The 22,281-nt window shown below is 40.7% G+C and overlaps 1 protein-coding gene across 1 annotated transcript in view; it reads left to right on the forward strand.

Annotated features, from left to right (window-relative positions):
• Nucleotides 1–19,634, forward strand: part of ANKRD29 (ankyrin repeat domain 29) — a 30,907-nt gene extending 11,273 nt beyond the window's left edge. The window contains exons 5-10 of the mRNA XM_005517212.3: nucleotides 3,856–3,954; nucleotides 6,846–6,944; nucleotides 12,643–12,741; nucleotides 13,500–13,595; nucleotides 14,669–14,767; nucleotides 15,981–19,634. Of these exons, the coding sequence (XP_005517269.1) occupies nucleotides 3,856–3,954; nucleotides 6,846–6,944; nucleotides 12,643–12,741; nucleotides 13,500–13,595; nucleotides 14,669–14,767; nucleotides 15,981–16,064 (576 nt within the window). The 3' untranslated portion in view covers nucleotides 16,065–19,634. The remainder of the gene's footprint in view (nucleotides 1–3,855; nucleotides 3,955–6,845; nucleotides 6,945–12,642; nucleotides 12,742–13,499; nucleotides 13,596–14,668; nucleotides 14,768–15,980) is intronic.
• Nucleotides 19,635–22,281: the final 2,647 nt, after the last annotated feature.

A 22,281-nucleotide genomic window follows, 5' to 3' on the forward strand; every position in this document is an offset into this window, starting at 1 on the left:
TGTAAATTGTGATTACTACGTTTGTTATTCATGTATGAGGATTCTGGAGAACTATCTTAATACAGGCATGCAATTCTTGTTAAACCTTGCATCATTAGAATTGATATTTGTTATGGCAGACAAAGTAAAACTATTCTAAAATTGTGTAATAAAGTAATTAGCAATAACTGCTGATGTTCTAAAGAGAATAAATAGTACTATTGAAGGTTAACTATTATATAATTATTACATATAATATTAGTCATTAATATTATTCTGCATTGTCCCAGTCTGACATCCATAGAAATATTTAACATAGATTGAAACTTTTTCTTTTATTCTGATAGCTGTGATAAGCATGTGAGTTCTTAAAAAACATGGTGGCACATTTTCCAAGCAGTACTGCAGGTTGAACAGTATGTCAGAGGCTATTTTTCAGCAAGCAGTGATTGCAGAAAATCAGTTCTTCTCCTCTGTACCATATTTAAGAGATGGTTAAACAACGTATAATTCCAAGCTACCTTCAGGTGATGATGACAGATGAAAGGGGTCAGTGAACAGACAGGGAAACACTACTTATTGTGGTCTTACCCAGCGCTGCTGTTCCAAGTATTTTCACTGCAGATCGGCAGCTGCTGTTATGTGCTGGTAGTGAGGAGGACAGACTCTGGGGAGGGCAGAAAAATGGTTTCAGGGAAAGAATTTCAGAGGTAGCTGAGAAAAGTCCAGCTCCTATCTGAGCTGGAAATATTTGCAGTACAGGATTAATAGAAGCTTCATTGTGTCAGGAAAACAGGATATGAGCAAGCAGTGAACCCAAGGCACTGTGCCATCTCTAAGAGGTTGCACAGTGGCCTCCTGCCTGCTGCAGAAGGGGTGATAGCCCCAGGAGCACCACAGTGCTTGCTCACGTGTCCGGCTCCCACTTGCTGCCCTGCTCAGAGTTTCCAAGGGGCTTGCCAGTACCAAAGACGCTGCTTCAGCTTTTTACTTACCTCAGCTGAAGCCAAAAAGGAAAGAGGTAATCACGTGGCTGAAAAGGATGTTAAAACTCTGTCATTTACTTTTTTATTTATCCCACACAACTTACCTGCTTTCCCTATGGTCTGTAAAACATTGGGGGCTTCAGCTAGAGCTTACTGGAGTGAAGCATAAGAGAAAACTAGATGGAAGCTCAATAGAGGCAAGAGGGGGACTGAGTTTTCTCCTACTAATTAACAGTGGGCCCTCACACTGTTTGATTTAACTAAGGGCTGTCTTATCACATGGTCTGTGGAAAAGTTTCCTTCCCCCAGCTTCCCTGCCTTACACAAAGATGTGAGATCTGATTTTTCGCAGTGGTACCCCCAGCTCGGAGCATGCAGAGTAATCCCAATCCCTTCTGTTGAATGTATTCAGCTTCATATATCAGACAGACAGCAGAGCAGGTCCTAGAGCTCAGCTGTGTTCCTGATCAGGGAGCAGATCTTTGAGCCCAGGAATTGTTACCCAGTTCTCTCTGCCACAATAAATATTTGCTTCAGAGTGGACAGATGGAACTGGGGACCATCCAGTGCTCCTCTTCTAACCTCTGGACTCTGATCAGATTGATCTAGGAAAACTTGGTCACTTCAGTCTGAAGGATCCAAATTGTATATTTTGGCATTGTGTTACTCTTTCAAAAAAAAGTGTATCTGTGTAAAACTGTTCACTGGGTTGAACCAAACACTTGGTCAGGAACCCCTTTTTGAATTAATCGGGCATGTCTTGAGAGAGTGTTGCCATTCTTAAACTACAAGCTGTCACATCTCCCAAGGTGGGATCACACTTTGGGATTCCAAGCTTTGGGCTTCAGCTCTGCTGTGCCAACTGCGGTTAGCTTTGCAGGCCTGCCTTTTATTTGGGACCTGTCAGTTGGCTCCCTGCAGAGATCATGATAATAACCAATCTTCTAAAAATAGCAGGAGTTTGTGGAGAGCACAAGAATTTTAGAAAACAAAAGCCAGACCATAAAGCAATAAACAAACTTCTCCCATATGCAACCAACTGAGCATGTCTTTTTACCCTCCATACAGGGAACTTTAATATTTTTAAGCTTCCTAAAACTTTTCCTTCCTTGCCTCTGCACAGAGGACCTTCAGTCTGGACAGCATAGTTTCTGTTCTTAATTCACTAACTTTTCACTCTTAACTTCATTCAGGGAAAAAGTCTTTAAAAATGTCTCTGGTGGATTTTTTTGTTTCTAGCCCTTTGATCTGCTGTCACCACTTGAGCAAAGTGGCTTTCATCTGGTTGGGGAGAGGAAATAGGTTTCATGAAGCTATTAGCTTTTCCATTGTCTTTTAAGTGTGTATAAGGTGTTTCTTTAATCCAAGCACAATTGTGATTGCTTTTGTGCTTTGTTCCAGCAGTTCCCATTAAATTACGGGAGTTTAATTTGGCAGGAAAGTCTAATTTCTTATAGGAAAAACTTAAATCCACTGACCTGGTTACACACTGTATTTACTCAATTGATCTATAATTAATGGGCAATTCTTAGACTGTCACACAACAGCCTCACATATCTGGCTTTGTTGATACCCAAGCCTTCTTTTCTTTTCAATGTTGTAGGCAGGAAAGATGAATATGAGGTTTTGGGGGTACCTATAAACAGTGCCTGTGGGTTAATTCAGTCATGTCATAGCTTGAGTTTTCACAGGGCTATTACATGAAATTGCACCATTGATTAATAAATTTCATTGGCACTTCTCATTATAAAAGATCCATTTGGTCACTCAAGCTGTAACTTCTTTCTTGGATATCTGTCTACACGGAAAATTTCAGACAACTTTGCAGTTGTTTCAGAGAACAAGTCTAGGCCAAAGCACAGTCTTGTGTCCACATTAATAACAGCTCTAGAAACCATTTACCTGAAATACTTTAGATAGCTTATCTTGTGGAGGAGAGGCTTGAGACTGGGAGAAGATAGAGGAGAAGAGAGAAGACCTGTGGTGGGGACATTTTGGGATGTGCATCATCTTTGCACAATGGCATGATGCCATGCCAGGCAGAAGATAAGAACTCCTTCTCCATAGCTGTGTCTGAAACACTGGTAATTTTTGAGCGAGGCACAGCACGTTTAAGATGGCAAGACTTTGCTGTCTCAGTTGTTCCAGCTGGTTTGGAGTCAACCACCAGTGACACTGAGGTGTTTCCCTTCTCTGCTGGCTCCCAATGGAATGTTTCTACAAGCAGGAGTTGATGCATGTGCCTAGGTCTCCCTTTAGTGGTGATGTGCAGCAACTCTAACTGCCTGGGTTTGATCCTACCTGCAGGGATTGCTTCTCAAGCAGAAGTAACAAAGCTTTCACTGGTGGGCATGGCTTTGGTCGGACTCACACTTCCACAGTCATCTAGCACACTTTAAAATGCTTCCTCTCTATTCAGCTTCAGGCCAACAATCCACTGATGAGAGGCAGGAGAAAAACAGGGCACAAGGTTCTGGGCAGAGAAGTGCAGATGATCAGTAGACTCTGGAGCAGTGGAAAGGTGTACTGTCCTTCCATCGGTAGAAGAGTTTAGCAGGCATGAGGAAGAGACGTGGAGGAGCTTGGAGTTGTGAAAGAAACAAAGCTTCCAATGGCAAGGCAGAAGATAAGGAATGAAAAACAGAATTTTCTTAGTTCCTTTCCCTCCCTAAAAAAACTCAGGAGAAAAATTTATATAGTGACTGAGACAAGTTGAAAGATTTAAATGTCAGCACTTGGCATTAAATTTATGAAAGATTCAGTAGCTACTCATTACAGAACTGCTGTGAGCCAAATTCTGAAAAGTCTTAAAGTTTGGCTCTTTATTTTTATAGTGATGTTCAGCCCAGTCCCACCTGACTGACTGTACCCATTCTTTGCTTTCTCACAGGACGGAGGCACAGCTCTCCTGGCTGCCTGTCAGTACGGGCATGCAAAAGTAGTGGAAACTCTGCTGAAGCACGGCGCCAACATTCACGATCAACTCTATGTGAGTTATTTGACACACACAATATTGACAATGGTGGTGGTGGAACAAATGTGCTGTTGCTTGGACAACAGCAGACACCCTGGCTCCAGCACAGACAGGCATTTGCCAAATGCTGCTGTTTTATAGTACTCTGTTCCTCTAAGATGTGGATTTTGTTAACTGTCTGCTTTTCATGATGCTGAGTGAAGTAGCACAAAATCAGAAAAAATTCTTTGGCTGCCTTCTGGTTGATGATCTGTATGGAGGATATGTACCAAACCTGGAGGTCTTGTGCTACCCATTAGCCTAGGACGAAAGAGCAACTTGTAGAAGAGTGAATAGCTCTAGAGTCACTGAAGTACATTAGTCTTCTGCCAGAAGGAATAGTAAAAATTAAAATCTTAAAATTACTTCAAAGTGGGGTTTTTTAAATATCAATTAAAATATGTTATTTGGTATTTATGAATCTCCAGTTTGCCAGTGTTTTGGGCAAAGTAAGGTTAAAATGGCTGAACTGATGTTGTTTAGTTGACTTTTCAGAAAGTTGGATTGAACCAATGAAGCTCTGGATTTAATTTACTCCAACAGAGACACAGATAAGTTGAGCTTTGCAGCATTCAACAGAAACAAGTAGCAGATTTTGCCTCTGCTTCCCACCACTCTTTCCTACCCCAAGGCACTCAAGACTGACAAAGAGGAAGTTGTTTCTCCAAGATACAGGAGTTTTTTTCAGCTGTTTCCATTGGCTTTGGATCTGCAGGGTGCTGTTGCACTCCCAGTTCCTACTGGCTTGCAGGGGAGCTGAGTGCTGGTGACTGCAGGAGTGGTCATAGTGGGATCCCCACCTTAGTGCTGCCTCACCCCTCATTTATAAAGAAGGTTGCACCACCCTTGCTGTTGTGCAAATAGGAATTGTCTTTCTGATCTGAGGGCAGTGATTCATCCCTCTGCAGGGTAATCCCAGGAGCTGCCACTCAGTTTAAAAATAGCTATGCTGCCACACCTGCAGACTCTTACCCAGAGGTCAAGGCAGTAAAATAACTTCCTTGTTGTGTCTCCTGGAAATGAGCAATATTTACAACTGGATTTTAAAGTGTACTTTTATTGCTCTCAGACATTGGGCAAAGGCAGTCAGAAACAGTTGTGCAATAAAATAAAAATAAGATCTCTTGAAAAAAAGTGTTGTCTAGCTCTTTTGTGGGCCAAGCTGCATTTGTCAAGTGGTACCCGGAGGGCAGTTTCACTGGCAGCCAGATGAGAGGTATTTTGAGCACTTAGATACTCCTCCCAAAACTATCAAAATCAATGTTTTAATCTTAAATTGACTCATGTGAGGGGTCAGGAAGGCAAGAGACAAAAGAATACCCTAACTAAATAGCATTTCTTGCAGAAATACGCTATGGCCTCAAAACAGCATTTTCATTACAGCATCAATTCTAATCAAATAGGTATCAGTGAATGCAAGGCTCTCCATCTTTATTTATCCTACAATAAAGAGCTTTTTTAATATCACACAATCTTGTTTACTTTCTAAATTGAAGTGTTCTCTGTCTCTGGAGGAAGACTGCAAAGGCTCTGGTACCACCAGGTTTCTTCATATACTCAACAACCAGAGAAAACAGCCCATCAGATGTCCCAGGGACAGGCATTAATAGTGCCAGCAGACACCTCTTTTGTTCACCAGGACATTTGTCTTGAAATAAATGTCAAAAATCCTAAATTCAGTCCCTGGGGAACTATATTCAGGTCATGCTTCACCAAGCCTGTGCTGAGTTTTTAAGTTAGAGGAGTAGCTAAGCACACTTTGTCTGCAGACAATAGCATTTAGTCCCAACATGGTGATATGACAAGGTCAACAGCAGGCTTTCACTAAAATGCCCTGTATTTTGTGATAAGCACTTGCCTGAGTTGGCATGAGAGGTGTACTTGCACATCTGAGACGTAGTAAAGGGGTTAATTCCTGTCTCTAATGTTTAAAATCATTTAAACAAAAAGATTTTCGCCTCCTGGGAAAACTTGTCCTAGCACATCCTGTGCTTAGTGCTGTGGATGTAGGATGGGTAAACACCTGTCCCACCGTCAATACAGATTTCTACTTATAGTTGGTTATAATGCTGTTTGAAAATGTTCCATCAAAAACACTTAATGAAATATGACTTTTAATTTTTTTTCCTGTGGAAGAGGTTTAATTTTTTTTTTCCTGTGGAAGAGGTTTCTGTGAAGTAAAATTCCGAGAACATCTGCACATGAAAGACATATCAAAGAAAAATAAAAACCTGTATTTTTTCACAGTGTATTCTTTCACGAGCTTTTTGCAGGAAAATTCTGGTTTCTATTATGGCTACAAAATACTTTCAGATTACTATATAACAGGTGAAGTCTCTTATATTCCAGATATTCCAGAGCAGAAGCATGGTGGTTTCTGGGGTGGCACAGTAGTTTGGCACAGGCCTTACTCCTTCAGCCTCAAGGGCAGACTTCAGTGCTGGGGTTTGCAGTTTTGCAAAGTGCCTGACATGTTTCCACCATCTATCCATGTAGCAGAACACTTCTGCATGAACATATAAAAGCTAAATGAACCTACATTGCTTTACAGGAACTAATTTCTAGTTATGTAGTTGAATGGCTCAATGAACTAGACTCTTAGTATTCCAGACAAAGGATTTAATGCTGCATTTGATATATGATAGGAACCAGTATTTGTGCATACTGAATGAAAATATTGCCATGGTTTATTATGAACTAGACTTTGGTATTTGGCATTTTGGTAATTATTTCTTGAGCATGGCTGTAGATCTGCTATTACAAAGCATAATGACTAAAGACTGAGAACTTAATTCAGTTTGATGTGGTTTTGTGTGGAAAAATGGCATCACTTCAACGCAGTGCAAGACATATGTGTTTGTTCTTAGGATGGAGCTTCTGCAATTTTCCTGGCGGCACAAGGAGGATATCTGGATGTCATCCGATTGTTGCTCTCTTCAGGAGCAAAGGTTAACCAGCCACGACAGGTATGATCAACACTTCAGGGCAGAGCTGGGTTCTAATGTTATAGTTAAGAAAATTAACAATGGAATTTTCTCCAGGCATTGGGTTCCTGTGGAGGTGTTTCATTGAAAGGAAATTTGTGGCTGTGCCAACATTCTATGTTTTAGCTCAAATCGGTAACATGATTTTGAAGTCAGTATCTCAGTCATTTCTGAAAGAATTGAAACTTGAAAGTTCTGCTCCAGTGGTACACATTACACCCTACAAGCCACCATCCCTGGAGGTTTTTAAAAGACAGCATAGACATGGCACTTGGCTCATGGTTTAGTGGTGGACTTGGTAGTGCTGGGTTAACAGTTAGACTCAGAGGTCTTTTACAGCCTAAATTATTATATGATTCTAGAGCAGATCAAATCACTGACTGTTCCTTTAAATGGGTTTGAACCACGTGCATGTTTGGGTCAGGCACCAAACTAAATCAAAATAAAACCCTCCAGCTGTATAGAATGTTGATGTAAGGGCCTTGCACTACCTCTTGCAACTACCAATCTGTTTGTGTTGTTCCACATTACTTTTGAAGGTCTACACAGCCTACAACATCCCCAAGTTCTTTTGAAGGTTGTATGGAAAGCTTTTGAAAATCTGGGAGCTTTAGGAGGCAGTACTAAATTTTTGAAATCTCCAGACCTCCAGATGTGGCTTTGGTATCAAAGTTTACCTTTGACAAATGCTTTAATTTTTAGTTTTATTTTTACTTGTTTGTTTGTTTTACTTTGTGTCATTCCTGTGCACTCTGAAATTCAAGTATGAGTGTTGCCTTAATCTCTGGAAGTTCTTGATACATATGGAAAACTTTTCTCCCTGTTTCCAGCTAGTCACTCTAGTGGGCCTGGTGTTACAAGCACATACAACCAGTAGCAGCTGTAAGCATGAAATTAGCTCATCTGCAAGCAGTAGGGCTGCTGTTTGATCATTAAATGGAAAATGTGAGCTAGATTTGTGGCTGGTTCAGAGATCCCTGCTAGGGTTAGGGGCTGGATCCACACTACGTCACTGGATGCTGGAGTTAGGTAAGGGTATGAGAGGCTTTTTAGTTTTAAATGAACTGTGGGATAGGTAAGTGTATGTGGTGTACAGAGACATGTATGAAAGCTCTCTTACTTTCCAAATAAAAGGGTTTCTTAATTGTTTAGCTGTTTCTTGACTCTAAAATCAGTGCCTAAACAGCCAGAGGTGGAGCTGCACAGCTATCTTTACACCCAACATGTAGAAAAGTCTGTTTAGAGATGGAGCTTCTCAGGGCTCTCTGCCTGCTTTGAGAGACCCTTGCCTGTGGTCTGCTGAAACCCTGGAGGCAAGGTAGCTGTCCTGGGTCTTCACTGCACATTTGAAATTGATGGGATAAGGTCTTGTTCTTGTAATTAGTCATGCATGTCAGGCAGGTGGTTGTGATCACTGACTGCAGCAAGTGAAAAAGCAGCAGGCAAGAGCAAATAAGTGCAAAAACTCTAATAACACTGGACAACGTGGCATGAGACAAGCTCTGCCAGGTATTTTCAGTATTTCCTTTCATCTGCACCAAAAGCCTGACAAATCATAGCCTGGCAACAGACACTGATCTATATGCTTCTGCTGCATGTGTAGGTCTGTGTACACTCCTAACTGTAGTGTAAGGAAAGAGGATTAGTATTTAAGTGCTTTAACTGAAACAGTTTTCCTACTCCCCCTAGCCCCTCATCTGAGTACCAGAGCTATGCTGGCAGGTACCTCCTGGATTGATGCGTTAGCTGCTCCTAGGCTGCCTCCACACTGTCTCCCTAGAAAAAGCTTAAGAAATGTTAGAAGATGTTAATTAAATCTAAAATTTCAACGTAGAAGGAGAGACCAAGGTATGCATTAATGCCTTTTGAGTAAGTCAAAATAGTTGGGGAGCTTTAGATCTGGCTGCACACTGTTGCCATTAAAACTGCATTCTGCTATCTGTAATTATAATGCAGCTAATTCTTTCTGACACTATTTTTTTAGCTCTCTAATCCAATTTCTACAACACAATGTTTCACGAGGCATTTTTAAATCTTAGTTGAGGCAAAGACTTGTCTCTGTGTGAATGTTCCTCCTGGCTCCTCTGTTTCATCTCCAGCAGGACAGACCTTCTTTGCTTGAGGGTACCTCCGATCCCTGCTAAGATTATGCCTGGATAAGTGCGTGGCATTTGTGTTTGGGCCTGCTGTAATCTGAAACATTTCCTTAACAAATGGAACATTTTTACTGTTTAATTAGTCAAGTAATGGTTGGATGGACTTCAGTCTCTTTCTTACTAACAAATGGATTTGTACTTAGTTAGAAGGTGGTGTGCTGGTAATGAGGAATGTAGCTCTAGAAGGGGCAGTTTTGATGCCAGACAACTCTCATTTACAAGCTACATTGCTCTCACTGTGGTAGAAAACTTTTCCAGGCAACTTTACCTCAAATGCAGGGCTGCAGAGTTCCAGGTGTGAGTTCATCTTCTCCTTCCTCGTGGTGTCCAGGTTTTCCTCTCTACCTTGGGAATTTGGTGGCTTTATCCATGAACCTGCACACATGCGTCTGGTCCTGCTGCTGTAGTGGGTGCCAGTTCCCCCTCAGTCTGGTGTCCCGCCTCCTGTCCCATGAAGGTACTTCTGACACCACAGGGCATTTTGGATGGTCCTGGCTGTCCATCTGCAAGTTCTTCAGCTCAGCTCTCACAAGAACAAATAGTGAAGCTTCCTGGAAAGTTTCTTCTCTGGTGATGTCCTTTCTCTTGGGTTGTAATTGCCTTCTGCTCTTGCCAATATTGAGGAGCTGGGTAGGAATTCTTTTGTCATCTTTTTGTCTAGACAGAGCTGGGGGCAATGTCTGAAGCCTGCTACAGAAGATGTTTCTATGCTTCTTCAACTTACAAAACAAAGCTGTGTGATTATTTGCCAGTGCTGTTTTGGCAGTCTGTGTCCCAACAGGCTTTATTCTGGCTGGCTAAGCAGATCAAAATAATCTGAAAATTAATTACTTTTTTCTTAGTACACGATACGCAATTACACATATATGTAAGCCAGTAAATCTATATAGTGTGCACTTCAGCAAGCAAGTAATTTGTTGTTGGCAAATTAGGTGTAGTAGTGCAAGTGGACTAATAGGCAGAGCAATGGAGGAGATGACATTGAGTAGCCTGAGAGTAGGGGTTGTCTGCCCCTGGAAATACCTACTGGAAATTTGAGGCATCTTTCACCTCCCACCCTAATCTGGCCTTTTCTAAAACTTCAAGCTGTAAGCAAAAGTTGAGATTCAAAGCTGCAAGATGAAGTCATTAGTTAATGGGTAAGAGAAAGAGTATTAATAATTTCAGTCAGAGTCTATTTGGAATTTCTGTCTGCTGGATATCATAAAGTGTTGTTCATATATACTAGCTTGTAATCAAATGTGGAAAAAAAAGAGCACTTTACAAACATATGGGGTATTTAAAATTATTCTAGTAATGTACTGATCTGCAGTCTGATGGGTGGGCAGAGGGACAAGGAAAGGAGAGTAGATTTTGAACTGCATCTTTCCCTGATCTCACTTTCTTCCTGGCTCATCTGCAAGCCCTAATATCTGTTTACACATGAATTCTTAGTAAAATGTAGTATCTGCTTTGTGTCATTCACCAACATGAAAATGGACAGAAAGCTCATCTACTCCATATAAATATTATAGATATTTGCATAAATCTCAGTGCTAGATGCTGTTTGCTTAAGAGAAAGAAGCTGACCATAGTCAATGTGAGCCCATCATTATCTTCACTATCTTTCTTCTCTTCAGGCTAAGTCCTTCAATACAGCCACTGTTCCTCATAATGTACTTTTGTCTCTCTATCCTATAGCTGAGGTGCTGAGGATAATGTCTGACAGCAGTGATATTACCCATTTGCATTTCCTTTAGCTCCTTTTCATATATACATGAAAATAGGGGTTGTTCCTACAAACTTCACTCTGAGTAAACAAAAGCTGCTTTGTTTCCTATGCTGAGCTTGTGTTTCCATTGCTTGTGTAAATACAAGTGTGGATTTGCACAGCATTGGCTCTCTGGGCAGATTAAATTGTGTAGGCTGCTCTCAGATATTTTCCAAGTTTTACAGGCTTTTTCAATGTGCCTATTGCTATTTTCTAGAGCCCTCTGGTGGGGGGAAATTAGAAAAATATGAAGTGTCAGGTTACTGGTAGGGAAAACACTAAAATAAATAAATTGAAGAGGGACAGTTTTTGCCATCAAACTAGCATCACACACTCTGTATACAAGACAGCCTTTCTTATTTTTGAATCACAAAGAACACTCATATTAACAGGATATATATATACCAGAGTGAGTTCAGTCACTAAGTTTGATGAGTTAATTTATAGAGAAATGATACAAGGGTGGGCAAAGTTCATGTTCCCCACCATTAGAGAATACTGAAGATCTCAGGATGTGCACTTGTTCCTTCTCAAAATCAGAAAAAGGGAAGCCCAGATTATTATATCAAAAGAAGAAATAACTTTTCTGTTTCTTTGAAAGAATTAATTCACTAGTCCATGGAAAGAAGAGAACGGATTCAACAATGGTTTTCTGGGTTGCATGAGCAAGTCATAGGAATCTTCAGCTGGGACTGGGAAGCGAGACTATTTTTTTGATTAAGGTGACAATATCTTATTTAATGTAAAAAGTTGATTTCTCCTGAAACTTACCATTAAGGCTGTTTTTGAAGTCTCAGTTTAATTTGTCTTCCTCTTTCAAGCCAAGCCTTCAGGCTACAGAGGGTGGTGAGGGGAACTGGCCTCACTTCCGTGTTAAAGTCCAATACAGGCAGTCTTTTTTAAAGGCTCATGGGAATAAGTTTGGCACCACATAACTGCTGGAGTCCTCCTGCAGTCTAGAGAATCAGGCCATTTAGAATCAAAAAGAGGAAAAGACACAAAACTCAATTCTACTTGCAGTGAGAAACACTTCTAGTGCTTCAACATACTTTTGCCTTTGGGAGGGAAATCCATCACAAAGTTTAGCTTACTCTGAATGTGCATTTTATTTTCTGAGATTTTGTGCTCAGATAATGATTGTGTATGACAACTTTACCAAAGCAGATTGTTTCATGCTGGATTCCTTGATAATTGCCTTGTTTTCTAGTGGAGTTTTGAAGATAAAATTTGTGAAATTCTCTCCTTCACTCTATGGCAGGATATTTTTATCAGATTCCCTGAGGATGGATAATGTAATTTAATATTGAAAGTTGGTGATCACCTTGCATTGCTCCCTAGCTTCTGTAAACAACTTTCACTCCCTGTGTGCAGGCACCCAGCTGCAGAATCTGCCTCTGCGTGCTGAGGTTTGGCTGTATCCTCTGTCCCATCTAATCACCTAGAGTTCAAAGTACACAGGATACCTTTAGCTCCTATGTTTCAAACTTCCTGTGTATTTTAGGCATGGCTGGTGCCTTACTGGGCTTTAATTTCACAGAGCAGTGCACATTTCTGGCAAACAATGCAAGAGAAGGGGGCTCTACTCCACAAACTGAAGCAGTTCTAACTTGATACATCAACCCACCACTTGGGTTTGGACGCAGTTTGCATTTCTCACCCTGTAGGATTTGAAAGAGTAATTGAAGTACATCAATTCCAGTAGGCTTGGGCAGTAAAATATCAGAGGGCACAGAACACTGAAGTGAAGCCATCAGCAGTCATATTTTGTTTGCAGGATGGGACAGCTCCCTTGTGGATTGCCTCGCAGATGGGTCACAGTGAAGTGGTGCGAGTGATGCTGCTCCGCGGAGCTGAGCGAGACGCTGCACGGGATGTGAGTAGCACTTCCTCCTGTGCTCTGTCTGCAACTTAATGCCTCATTTTGGGGGCTATAAGTCTGCCTGGATGGAGGCTTGGTGCCTCCAGAGTCTGTCCTGTTTGTCAGGTTGCAAAGTCCCATCAAGGGTTTCCTTTTTCCCTTTGATCCTGGAGGGATCTTCTGGAATAAGGGTATGGAAATGTCCACATAGCTGAGAGACAAAGATGGTATATGGTGTCACTGGTTTCTTTTATCCTGATGTTTTCACCCTCCAGAGGAACAATCCTCCAGGTACCCTAAAACCAGCAGCACATGCTGTGGAGGTGCTCCCTCAAAAGGTGATGAGCAGAGGAGACTCTCCTCTCAGATGTGTGGAGAGAGGTGGTGTTTACCTGTTGATATATTTTTTATATATTAGTAAAGGCCTGTATGCACAAACCAGCCTTTGAAATAAGTCATGATATTAAGGGCTAAAATCCTTGAAACTTGCCTGCAGAAGAGAGAGTAAAGCAAAACAATATTCTTGTGTACAAGGGAAAATATGTAAACTTGTGTGTGCTAGCCAATAGTAGCTTGTTCTGCCTGCAGACCCTGTAAAACCCTATAAAAGGTGTGCTAAAGATAGAAATAAACGGCGTTCACGATTACTTCTGTGAAGACTGGTGAATAGCTGGCGGTCTCTCAATATTTACCTCCAGCTTTTTCTTCCCCTCCAGCTTCCCGTGCAAGGGTAATGCAGGCAAGGCATTTATGACATTTCTCTTTTTTTAAAGGATGGTACAACTGCCTTACTGAAGGCTGCCATTAAAGGCTACAACAATGTGATAGAAGAGTTGCTGAAATTCTCTCCCACGCTTGGCCTGCTGAAGGTTAGTAGTGAAACACAGAGATTTTTTTTTTAGGCAGAACACAAGAACACAAAGGGTCTGATAAAAGACCTGGCATTTATGACTACTTTAGTGGAAGATGATAGGAATCATAGGAATCATCTTCATAGGAACAAAAACAAAATTATCTTTTTTAGCCTTAATGCCACTCAAATCTTTTTAAAGAAAATCGTGAATTTAATTATTAGAATGAGGAAGCACATTGTGTCATAGAAGAAATTCTGCTTTTTGTCACTTGATTCTATTTCTACTATAAGGAGATTACTCTTGATTGTACAGTTTTAACATTATACCCAGCCTTCTATTGCATTTAGTCAGCAAAATAGTGTCCTAAAAGATGTGTTGTGAACAGATTCTCTACTTGATTTTGTTTTCCTCTAAATTCATAAAGTGACTTGAAAAATTTGGAAGCTGCATTTTAATGGCTGGCCTAATTTTTATGTGTCCATAAATCACATACTTTGATAGCCTCTGTGCATGCAAATGATTGGCAAACTTAATGTACTTGAAAATGTAGGTGGCATCAACTTAGTTATTAATTTTGAATATGAAATAGCTTCCACACATATTTGAACTGTCAGTTTGCAACCACAAACAAAAGGCCAGCTATAAAAACCCCTACCAATCAGCTGCCTGACACTGAGGCCATTAATCATCAGAGAGATGAGATAAAATGCACAGATGGCTTCTATTACTGCATGTGCTTCTGTTTCACTTGCTAATGACTGATTTTGCCAGGCAGAAACAAGTGCTGTGTTCATGTCATCTCTGATCTATTGACAAGGGTGGTTATTAAAAGGAAATACTGCTGTGGTAAAGTAAACTTGACTCTTATTTTTATTAAAGCACTGAAAGTTACCTCCTCCACATCCCACTAGGCTGCCAGCATCTAAATTAGACCCTGTACCTTTGATGACCTAATCTCTTCCATGCTACCTCTTTCTCCCTCTGTTCTTTGTCTGGTCTATTGTTTGTCTAGGTGTGTTCTTTGTGTTTCACTGCCTTTTGCTTTTCTTCTCATGCATGGTACAAACACTTCCACTGGCATTTCCTAGAATGGGACCTCTGCTCTCCATGCAGCCGTCCTGAGTGGCAACGTGAGGACAGTGGCGCTGCTCCTTGAGGCAGGAGCGGATCCATGCCTGAGGAACAAGGTGGGTGCTGTCATGCCATCCTCCCAGGCAAGGAGCTCAGTGGTAGAGCCATGTGTGCCATCGAGGTGGGGGCAGCCCATGTTTCTGTGTAAAATTCAGGGCATTGCTGATACAAAAAAAAAATCCCCAATTACAATATATCTTTCCCATATCTGTTAGCTTTTTGAATTAGTTTTGCATTCTTTTGATGACAGCAATTTTTCTGTAGAAAACTTACCGTGGTTTTATCCCATGGAGTGTTTTAACATTACATGTTTTACAATTTCTGTGATTATGTCTTCTTCTGACATGTTTCTGAACTATTTGCTGCTAGGGTTTGATATGGGTTTGTTAAGCTGTAAATGAATGTTTGGCACTGACTTCTGGTTTATGACTGGGTGAGTGAAAGTTTGTAAAGCAAGTAATCCAGCACATATCTTGTAAATATTTTGGTCATTTAATATATACTCTCTGGCTGTTAATCTCTGCATCATTCCACTTGATGGCAGCACAGTTAATGTCACTCACACAGTAGTCTCTGTTAATAGACATTTGGGGTTTATACTATAACCTGAAAATGTACATTTTTCTGCTACTGATAATGATCTGCAGCAGCAGGGTGTGCAGTAGAAGAAAGAGTGTGGCTGAAACCTCTCCTACTGATTTTTTTTTCTTTTTCTTTTTTTTTTAATTTTTGTACACATGCTATTTGGCATGAGATAATATATTTGCAGGACAGAATTACTGATCTTAAGAAGCAGCTTCATCATAAATACTTTGTGTTACCAAAATTGTATTCAATAAATAATAAAAAAACAAACTAATGTTCTATTACCAACCTTACAGCATAACACTATTTCATATCAATTTAAGTCGTCCCTTGGAGTTTTGTGGACATTAGTACATAAGGACCCGACTCATCTCCCCTGAAAGATCAGTACTTATGCTCTCCTTCTGTGGCCCGAAGAGGGACCCCAAAGGCATTTACCATGGACAGTCAGCACAAAATGAGCTGTCACTCAGATTACATTCTGGGATTGTTCTGAAGACTTAAGTAAGACTTGAACACTGAAAAATGGTTTCCTAAGGTATCTCCAACAGTGGTGGAGACAACACTAGAAAAAACCCACGTCATTATAACGACCAGTACAATCTTCTGTAGAGTATAATGCTTTCAACAACGATTGGGAAATACTCATTCATTTCTGCTAACCTCAAGGGTTTTTTGTTCCAGGCGAATGAATTGCCAGCAGAACTAACAAAAAATGAACGCATCCTCCGACTCCTCCGTGCAAAGGAAAAGCAAAGGAAAAGCTAATGCAGCCCTATGGAAGATGCAGTTTGACAGAGATATGCCCTGACCACAAGTAGCATGACAGTAATCCTAGATTGGAACAGTTTGCAGAACTGATTAGCCTGTCCAGTACACGCTCCCTGAATGCACCAGGCCCTTGCCACAGGGTGACCACAGGCTGGGGCCTCCGCCTGGATGCGGGACCGTGACGAGAGCAGGGGGTGGCCCAGGAGCTGTGCTTGCACTGCAGCCCTGCCTGTCCTCCAGGATCCCACAGATCCCAGCACCGACGTTTGCTCCCCATGCATCCTGGCACAGGCAAGCATCCCTGCTGCTTCAGACACGCATTCCCATGCTGTCACAGCCACACCTGTAACAGTGTGGGTAGGGAGCACTCGGCCCGTGTGCCAGAAGGATACCTGGACCTTGTTTGGATTTAGTTGGTCATGGAACAGCCCCATGATGCCCCTGCCCTCCCTTTCCTGACAGTGACCATTCCTCTCTGCCTCCAAGTGCCAGGTGAAGACTAGAGGTGAGATGCTGCCTGAGGCATCACAACAGCAAAAGTTCTCCTGTCAGCCCAGGGCTACTACATGAAGCTTCGTAAAAATGATCAAGAGTATTACAAATTATGCCAAAAGCTACCAACCAAACAAAAAGCAAGGGGATGTCCTCTCAGTTGCAGCAGCTTGATCTGCCAATCTGTCCAGCAACAGAAACACAGCGGAGCAGTTGATTTTGCCATGCCTACACAGCTTATGGGGATCCTTCCCCAACCCTGTGCACATTTTTGTGGGTAGAGGAGGACTGGTTGCTGAGCAAACCAACCATGCCCAAAAGAGCATTTTTCCACAGGTGCAAGTACATCAGAAACTCAGCTGTCAGGCACAACAAACCGCACAGATGCTATACAAGTGGTGTTTGTATGTTCTGCACCCAGATATGTGACACTATGGTTTTAGTACCCCCAGCTACTGTGCAAAGCACTCATTCCCCAGGTCTGTGGCAGGAGCTAAGGGAGAAGTGAACAGTGTACAGGTGTTTCAACAGTTGGTGAGAGTGTTACACGTAGCCATACTTGAACAGACCCACTAATTATTGCAGACATGGAAAATGAACTCTGAACAGCAGTTTTGGCCTTTGTTGTGGTTAAGCCACCTAGACATGCAACTAATGCCTGTGCAGGGAAGGCAGTGCAAATTGCAAGTGGCTTGTGGGGAGTAATGTTTTAACCATATTGCTCTAAGGCACCCCGTTAAAACCCAGTAATTTCTGCAGTATAAACAGTATATACCATGTCCTGTTAGCCACAAAAACATTGGAGATTAATTTACAGTGAATTGAGGTAAAAACTTAGTTCAGTGCATAAATCCAGGCACTTCACCCACTTTCAAACCCTGGCAAACTACTGAAGAATTGCTTTAAAAGTTGAAGACAAGGAAGATTGTAAGGACACAAAATAATTCTTGTTTAAGAAATGTCTGCCTAGGATTCAGCTGAACTGCTGCACTTTTGCTTTGGTGAGTTAAAAGGAAATCTGTAGGTGAGCCAACACAAATGAATGTAGTTTATGTATTGCAGATTAGCCATGTAAATTATCAAATTATAAAGTTATACTTTTTGTGAGTAAGTTAGGTAAGAAATCACCACTCTCTGAAGAGAACAGTAGCAGGTATACCTTTTCTTGCATGCTGGAATTCCTATTCAATTTCTATTCTGCATTAAATAGGAAAGCTTTAAGTTTTCCAACAATGTAATAAGAAAAATTTATTTGTTTAGATAATTTATGCTGTTGTATTTTTAAATTAAAATAATGTTGTGCCTAACAGAAACTTGCAATGAACTGGTACAGAACCAAAGAATTATGCAAGATGCTTAGAGGATGACTGTATCCAGGGTTAAGTTCTGCAAAAGACTATAAAGTACTGAGCATGCAGAAATTTCAAGAGCCTTATTGGGATCTTAAATTGCACAGCATTGCAAGGGACTGTACTCTAATCTCTTTAACAAACAGCCCTGGAGAGGACCGGTTTATTTGGAGCCTCCAGTGGGCTGAAGATGAACATACTATTTTGGAGAACAGTAAAGTGACTCTGGGCAGCCTGGCCTCAGTATTGAACTTTCACCCTAAATTTTCTACAGGTCAACAACTGGCAACAACCACACTCTCAAGGTGAAAAGCCCTTTCATATTTGTGAAGGAGGTGAATAAGCATTAGAAGGTCTTCAGTAACTATGCAATAAATAATTTCAGACAGGCTGTAGTAATCACACAGTCCTCCTAAAACATGTGGAAGCATCCATTGTTGGTGAGGGTCTCCTATTTTTTCCTGATAGCAGAGCATAGGAGAGAGGACAAGGCAAGCCAACGGTGGTCCTGCAACAGCTGAAGTAAGGAAGCTGAGACAATAAACACAGGTTTCCGGTACCTACAGGTGACTCTTCCTTTCTGCCAGGTGTATTTTCTTGGGAGAGTTGTCCCAAAGGGAGCAATTACTCAGCAAAGAGCTTCTTCAACTATGCCTACTGATGGGACGATGCATGTCTGCTCCTCACCACTCAGAATAGGATTTTCCAAGTCCTGTGTCCAGCTGCCTCTATGAATGGTCACTGCAGCTATGGACCTCTTGAAACATGTGAAGAACATCTGGGCCCCTGTGTGCCATACAGAGCATCTGCTGACCTTCTAAGATGCTGTTACCAGGTTGTTTTTTAGTTTGGGGTTGGGTTTTTTTTTTGAGCAATCTTGTGCTATTATGGGCTTTTCTTATTTCTGAACAACATTTGAAATGTGGGGCTAGCACAGCTTAAAGGGAAAGATTTGTTGGTCTCTTCTTGCCCTTGTTAGTGCTGGCTGATAGAACACACGGGCCCTCTGGGGGGATCCGTCATGGAAAACTGGCACTGAAGTCTTTCTCTGCCTGATTCAGGCTGAAGTTGGATCTAGCTTCAGCAAAGACACTGTTCAACCAAAATGAGACTTCTGGCATGGAAACCTTCTTTTTGGGAGCATTTGTTTCATCTTGGAGCCATAGGAGAGAGGGGTGGTATCAATTTGGGGCTCCCTGTAACCTAAAGGTGCTTAATCTGCCTGTATATGGGCTCTAAAATTGCAATACTGTTTATCACCATGCAATTAATGTTTGCACAAAGAAACCTTAATAATTATTAGTATTTATGTAGCTGCCATTATCTTTAAAGTGTTCAGTAAATGCTGCTATGGTTTGTTGTATTAAAACAGAAGCCCACTTTCCCTTGGTGGCTGAAGTGATTCACTAATATTGACAGTTGTTCTTTGCATAGTTTTGGTGCCTCTTGTGTAAGGTTTTCCAAGTGCTCTACAGACACTATTATCTTTGTAAGCTCCAAAATGCATCACTGAGGTAAGCAAGGAAGTAAGTTATTCTATTCACAGACCAGTGAAATACAGCAGCTCTTCATCAGTTCATTTCAACAGAAAAGAGTAAATTTAGACATTTAGATTTAGAAATTATGGGGCACTAAGTTAATTTCATAGATGACAGGATGAAGAGAGATATAATATAAAGATGTGAAATAGAACTGGGACAGAATAAAGTAACAAATTTTTTTCTGAGTTGGGTTTTGGGGTTTCTTTTCCATTTAAAGTGTCATATATCTCCTTCTTAAACCCAAAAAGAATAAGCACCACTAGCACAGTGATTTCAGGTTTGCTTCTCTGCACATTCAGAGCCAGAGGTTCAGAGCTGTCCCTCTCTACATTTATGTAAGTGCTGTTACCCTTGTGACTTCCCATAAGCTACAAGTGAGCACAACAGATGTGCAACCAAGCAAAAGGTGACACCAATGATTCAAGGAAAAATATAGGGCATTTTTCTTTTATTTCACTAGTATCAAACCATTGTGTGATAGGGGTGAGCACAAGGAAAAGCCTGCAGAGTCTAGAGAGAAATGACATCCCAGCACAGACATAGTAATTGTGGAGCCTCAGAGCTTTAGATTATCACTGCAGTGCAGTGTGCAGCAGGGACATCTATTCAGTAATGATACAAAAGGCAATATTGTTCCACTTGACTTGCACATGCTCTTCTCCTGGAATGAAATCCTCACACTATTGATTCACCCACCTTTGTTCAGCTTAGAAGAGCTGAGAGGATTAGAACATGAGATCAAATAGCTGCAGGTCATATTTAATGCACTTTACTATGATGATTATCTGCCTCAGAGTCAGAGTGAATTGCAAGCATAATTCACATTTCCTTTTTCAGCCAGTTATAGTGACTCTTGGAAAATTCACAAGTTAACCAAATCTCTGGTGTCTCAGAAATTTCAGAATTGTAGTACAGAAAATGAGGTAGCACAAACCCCAGCCCATTTGTACTTCATTTGTTAAGAACACTGAGCAGATATAAAATACAGCCCTTGTCCGGAAACCTTGAGTCTAACACCTTGAGGTGTTAGAATGCTAATGTTTGCTACAAGCCTAACCAAAGGTAATACACCAGGCTCTTTTTCCCAGCAACAAGATATTGTACTGCACACCTGGGACTAAATGGAGTTGTGCCTTCTCACAGCAGCTCTGCTTTTGGCCCCTGGCAATGTCATGAGAGTTTCACATTGTTCTGAATTCCACCTTTTTTTTTTTGACCTGACCTTTTATGCATTTGATAAAGCATATATAAATTTATTTAACTCTGTGTGAGACTAATATTCTGAAACAGGAATGTTGCTTTACTAAAATACGTTTTTCCATATAATTTCAACAAAAATATACTACTCAGATAATCTTGTTCTGCATACTTCAACATTTCTTTGCTTTCTTCTCTATTCTTGTCATTTTACAATACCAGAGTTAGTTTCCTATTCACACAAAACCCACTTTGTTCTATTAAACTTGATTGATTAGACTCTTACAGTTTTCCAGGTCTACACAGATGTAATAGCATTCACAAAAGTTAAAAAAAACCCAACAAAACCAACCCAACAAAAACAGCAAAAACTAATGGTCTGGCTTGGGAACAGGAAAACTTAATTTAGCTTAACATAACAAGGTTTATTTCAAAGATCCAGACATCACTGACAAACTGTCCTTTACATGAATATCCATTAGGTCAGATCTCTCTGAAGGGAAGATTATTAAAAGTAACATAGGAAGCGAAGGAATAAGACAGTACTTTTAATTAGTTAGTCAAACATATCTTGGTGGTTCTGCTGTTATTCCTAGATGTAAAACTGGCCCTTACAATGATGTGACATATTTCAGCTGAAAAAAATCAACACCCTGTTGATATGCTTATGGTGTGCAGTGGATTATGTGCATTATAAAAAGGAAAAAGTCTACACTGAAGCACATATTTTGACATATTTTGACTGTGTTTGACATCCCAGGCTTTTTGTCTTATTCCTAAAATTTTCTTTTGTGATGAGCTACATTTTGAGTATCTCATCATCAAAAATTCCTATAGCCATAACTCAATAAAGCATCTCACTCTATTCAGAAAATATAAAGGGAAAGTACTGTGACTTGTTCATGGCCTAAATCACTACAAAGAATGATTTCTGGGAGTGAAAAGCTCCTTAATTTTGCACATGAAAGCATATCAAAACAGTATCAAGAGGCTGAAGCTAGACAAATGCAAACTTCAAGCTGTGGATTTGCAACACTGAGGATAATTATTTCAGAAAAAAAATTGTTGCGATGGTTCCTTCATCATTTGAGTTAAAAAAAAAAAAATCCTAAAAATTACTTTTAATTTTGAAAGATGTGTATCAGCTGAAACATTTTGTGTTTGATGCAGTATTTACTGGATGAAATTATATGATATACAGGAACTAACACTATATGATCATAATAGTCCCTTTGATCTTAAGATACATGAATCAATACACTTTTTGCTTCACCTCCTCTGTTACCTAGTGAGATGCTAACTCTCATGGCATCAATAACAGGACCACATGCCTAGCAACTGTGGCAAAGTGAAATCGGAGACACATACCTAAGTTGTCTCTAGATAATCCACTTTGCGCTCACAATCTTGAGAAAGCATTTTAACTGGATTAATGCTTTAATGTCCTGCTTTTAATGTCAAGTCAGTTGGTTCAAAACTGGCACCAGAGCTGCAATAGCGCTGTACCTTGCCAGGGAACAAGGATCAGCAGAGTGATCTGGGATGTGCTGTTGGAGAACATAGCTAAGTGAGGAAGGAACATGGGACACAACTTTTTGCTATGGCAAATGTCTTGGATGCACAGATGGAGCATGT

This window comes from Pseudopodoces humilis, chromosome 1, assembly GCF_049639895.1.
Source record: "Pseudopodoces humilis isolate 2021_Gansu_Grassland_sample_001 chromosome 1, ASM4963989v1, whole genome shotgun sequence".
Classification (NCBI taxonomy): Eukaryota; Metazoa; Chordata; class Aves; order Passeriformes; family Paridae; genus Pseudopodoces; species Pseudopodoces humilis.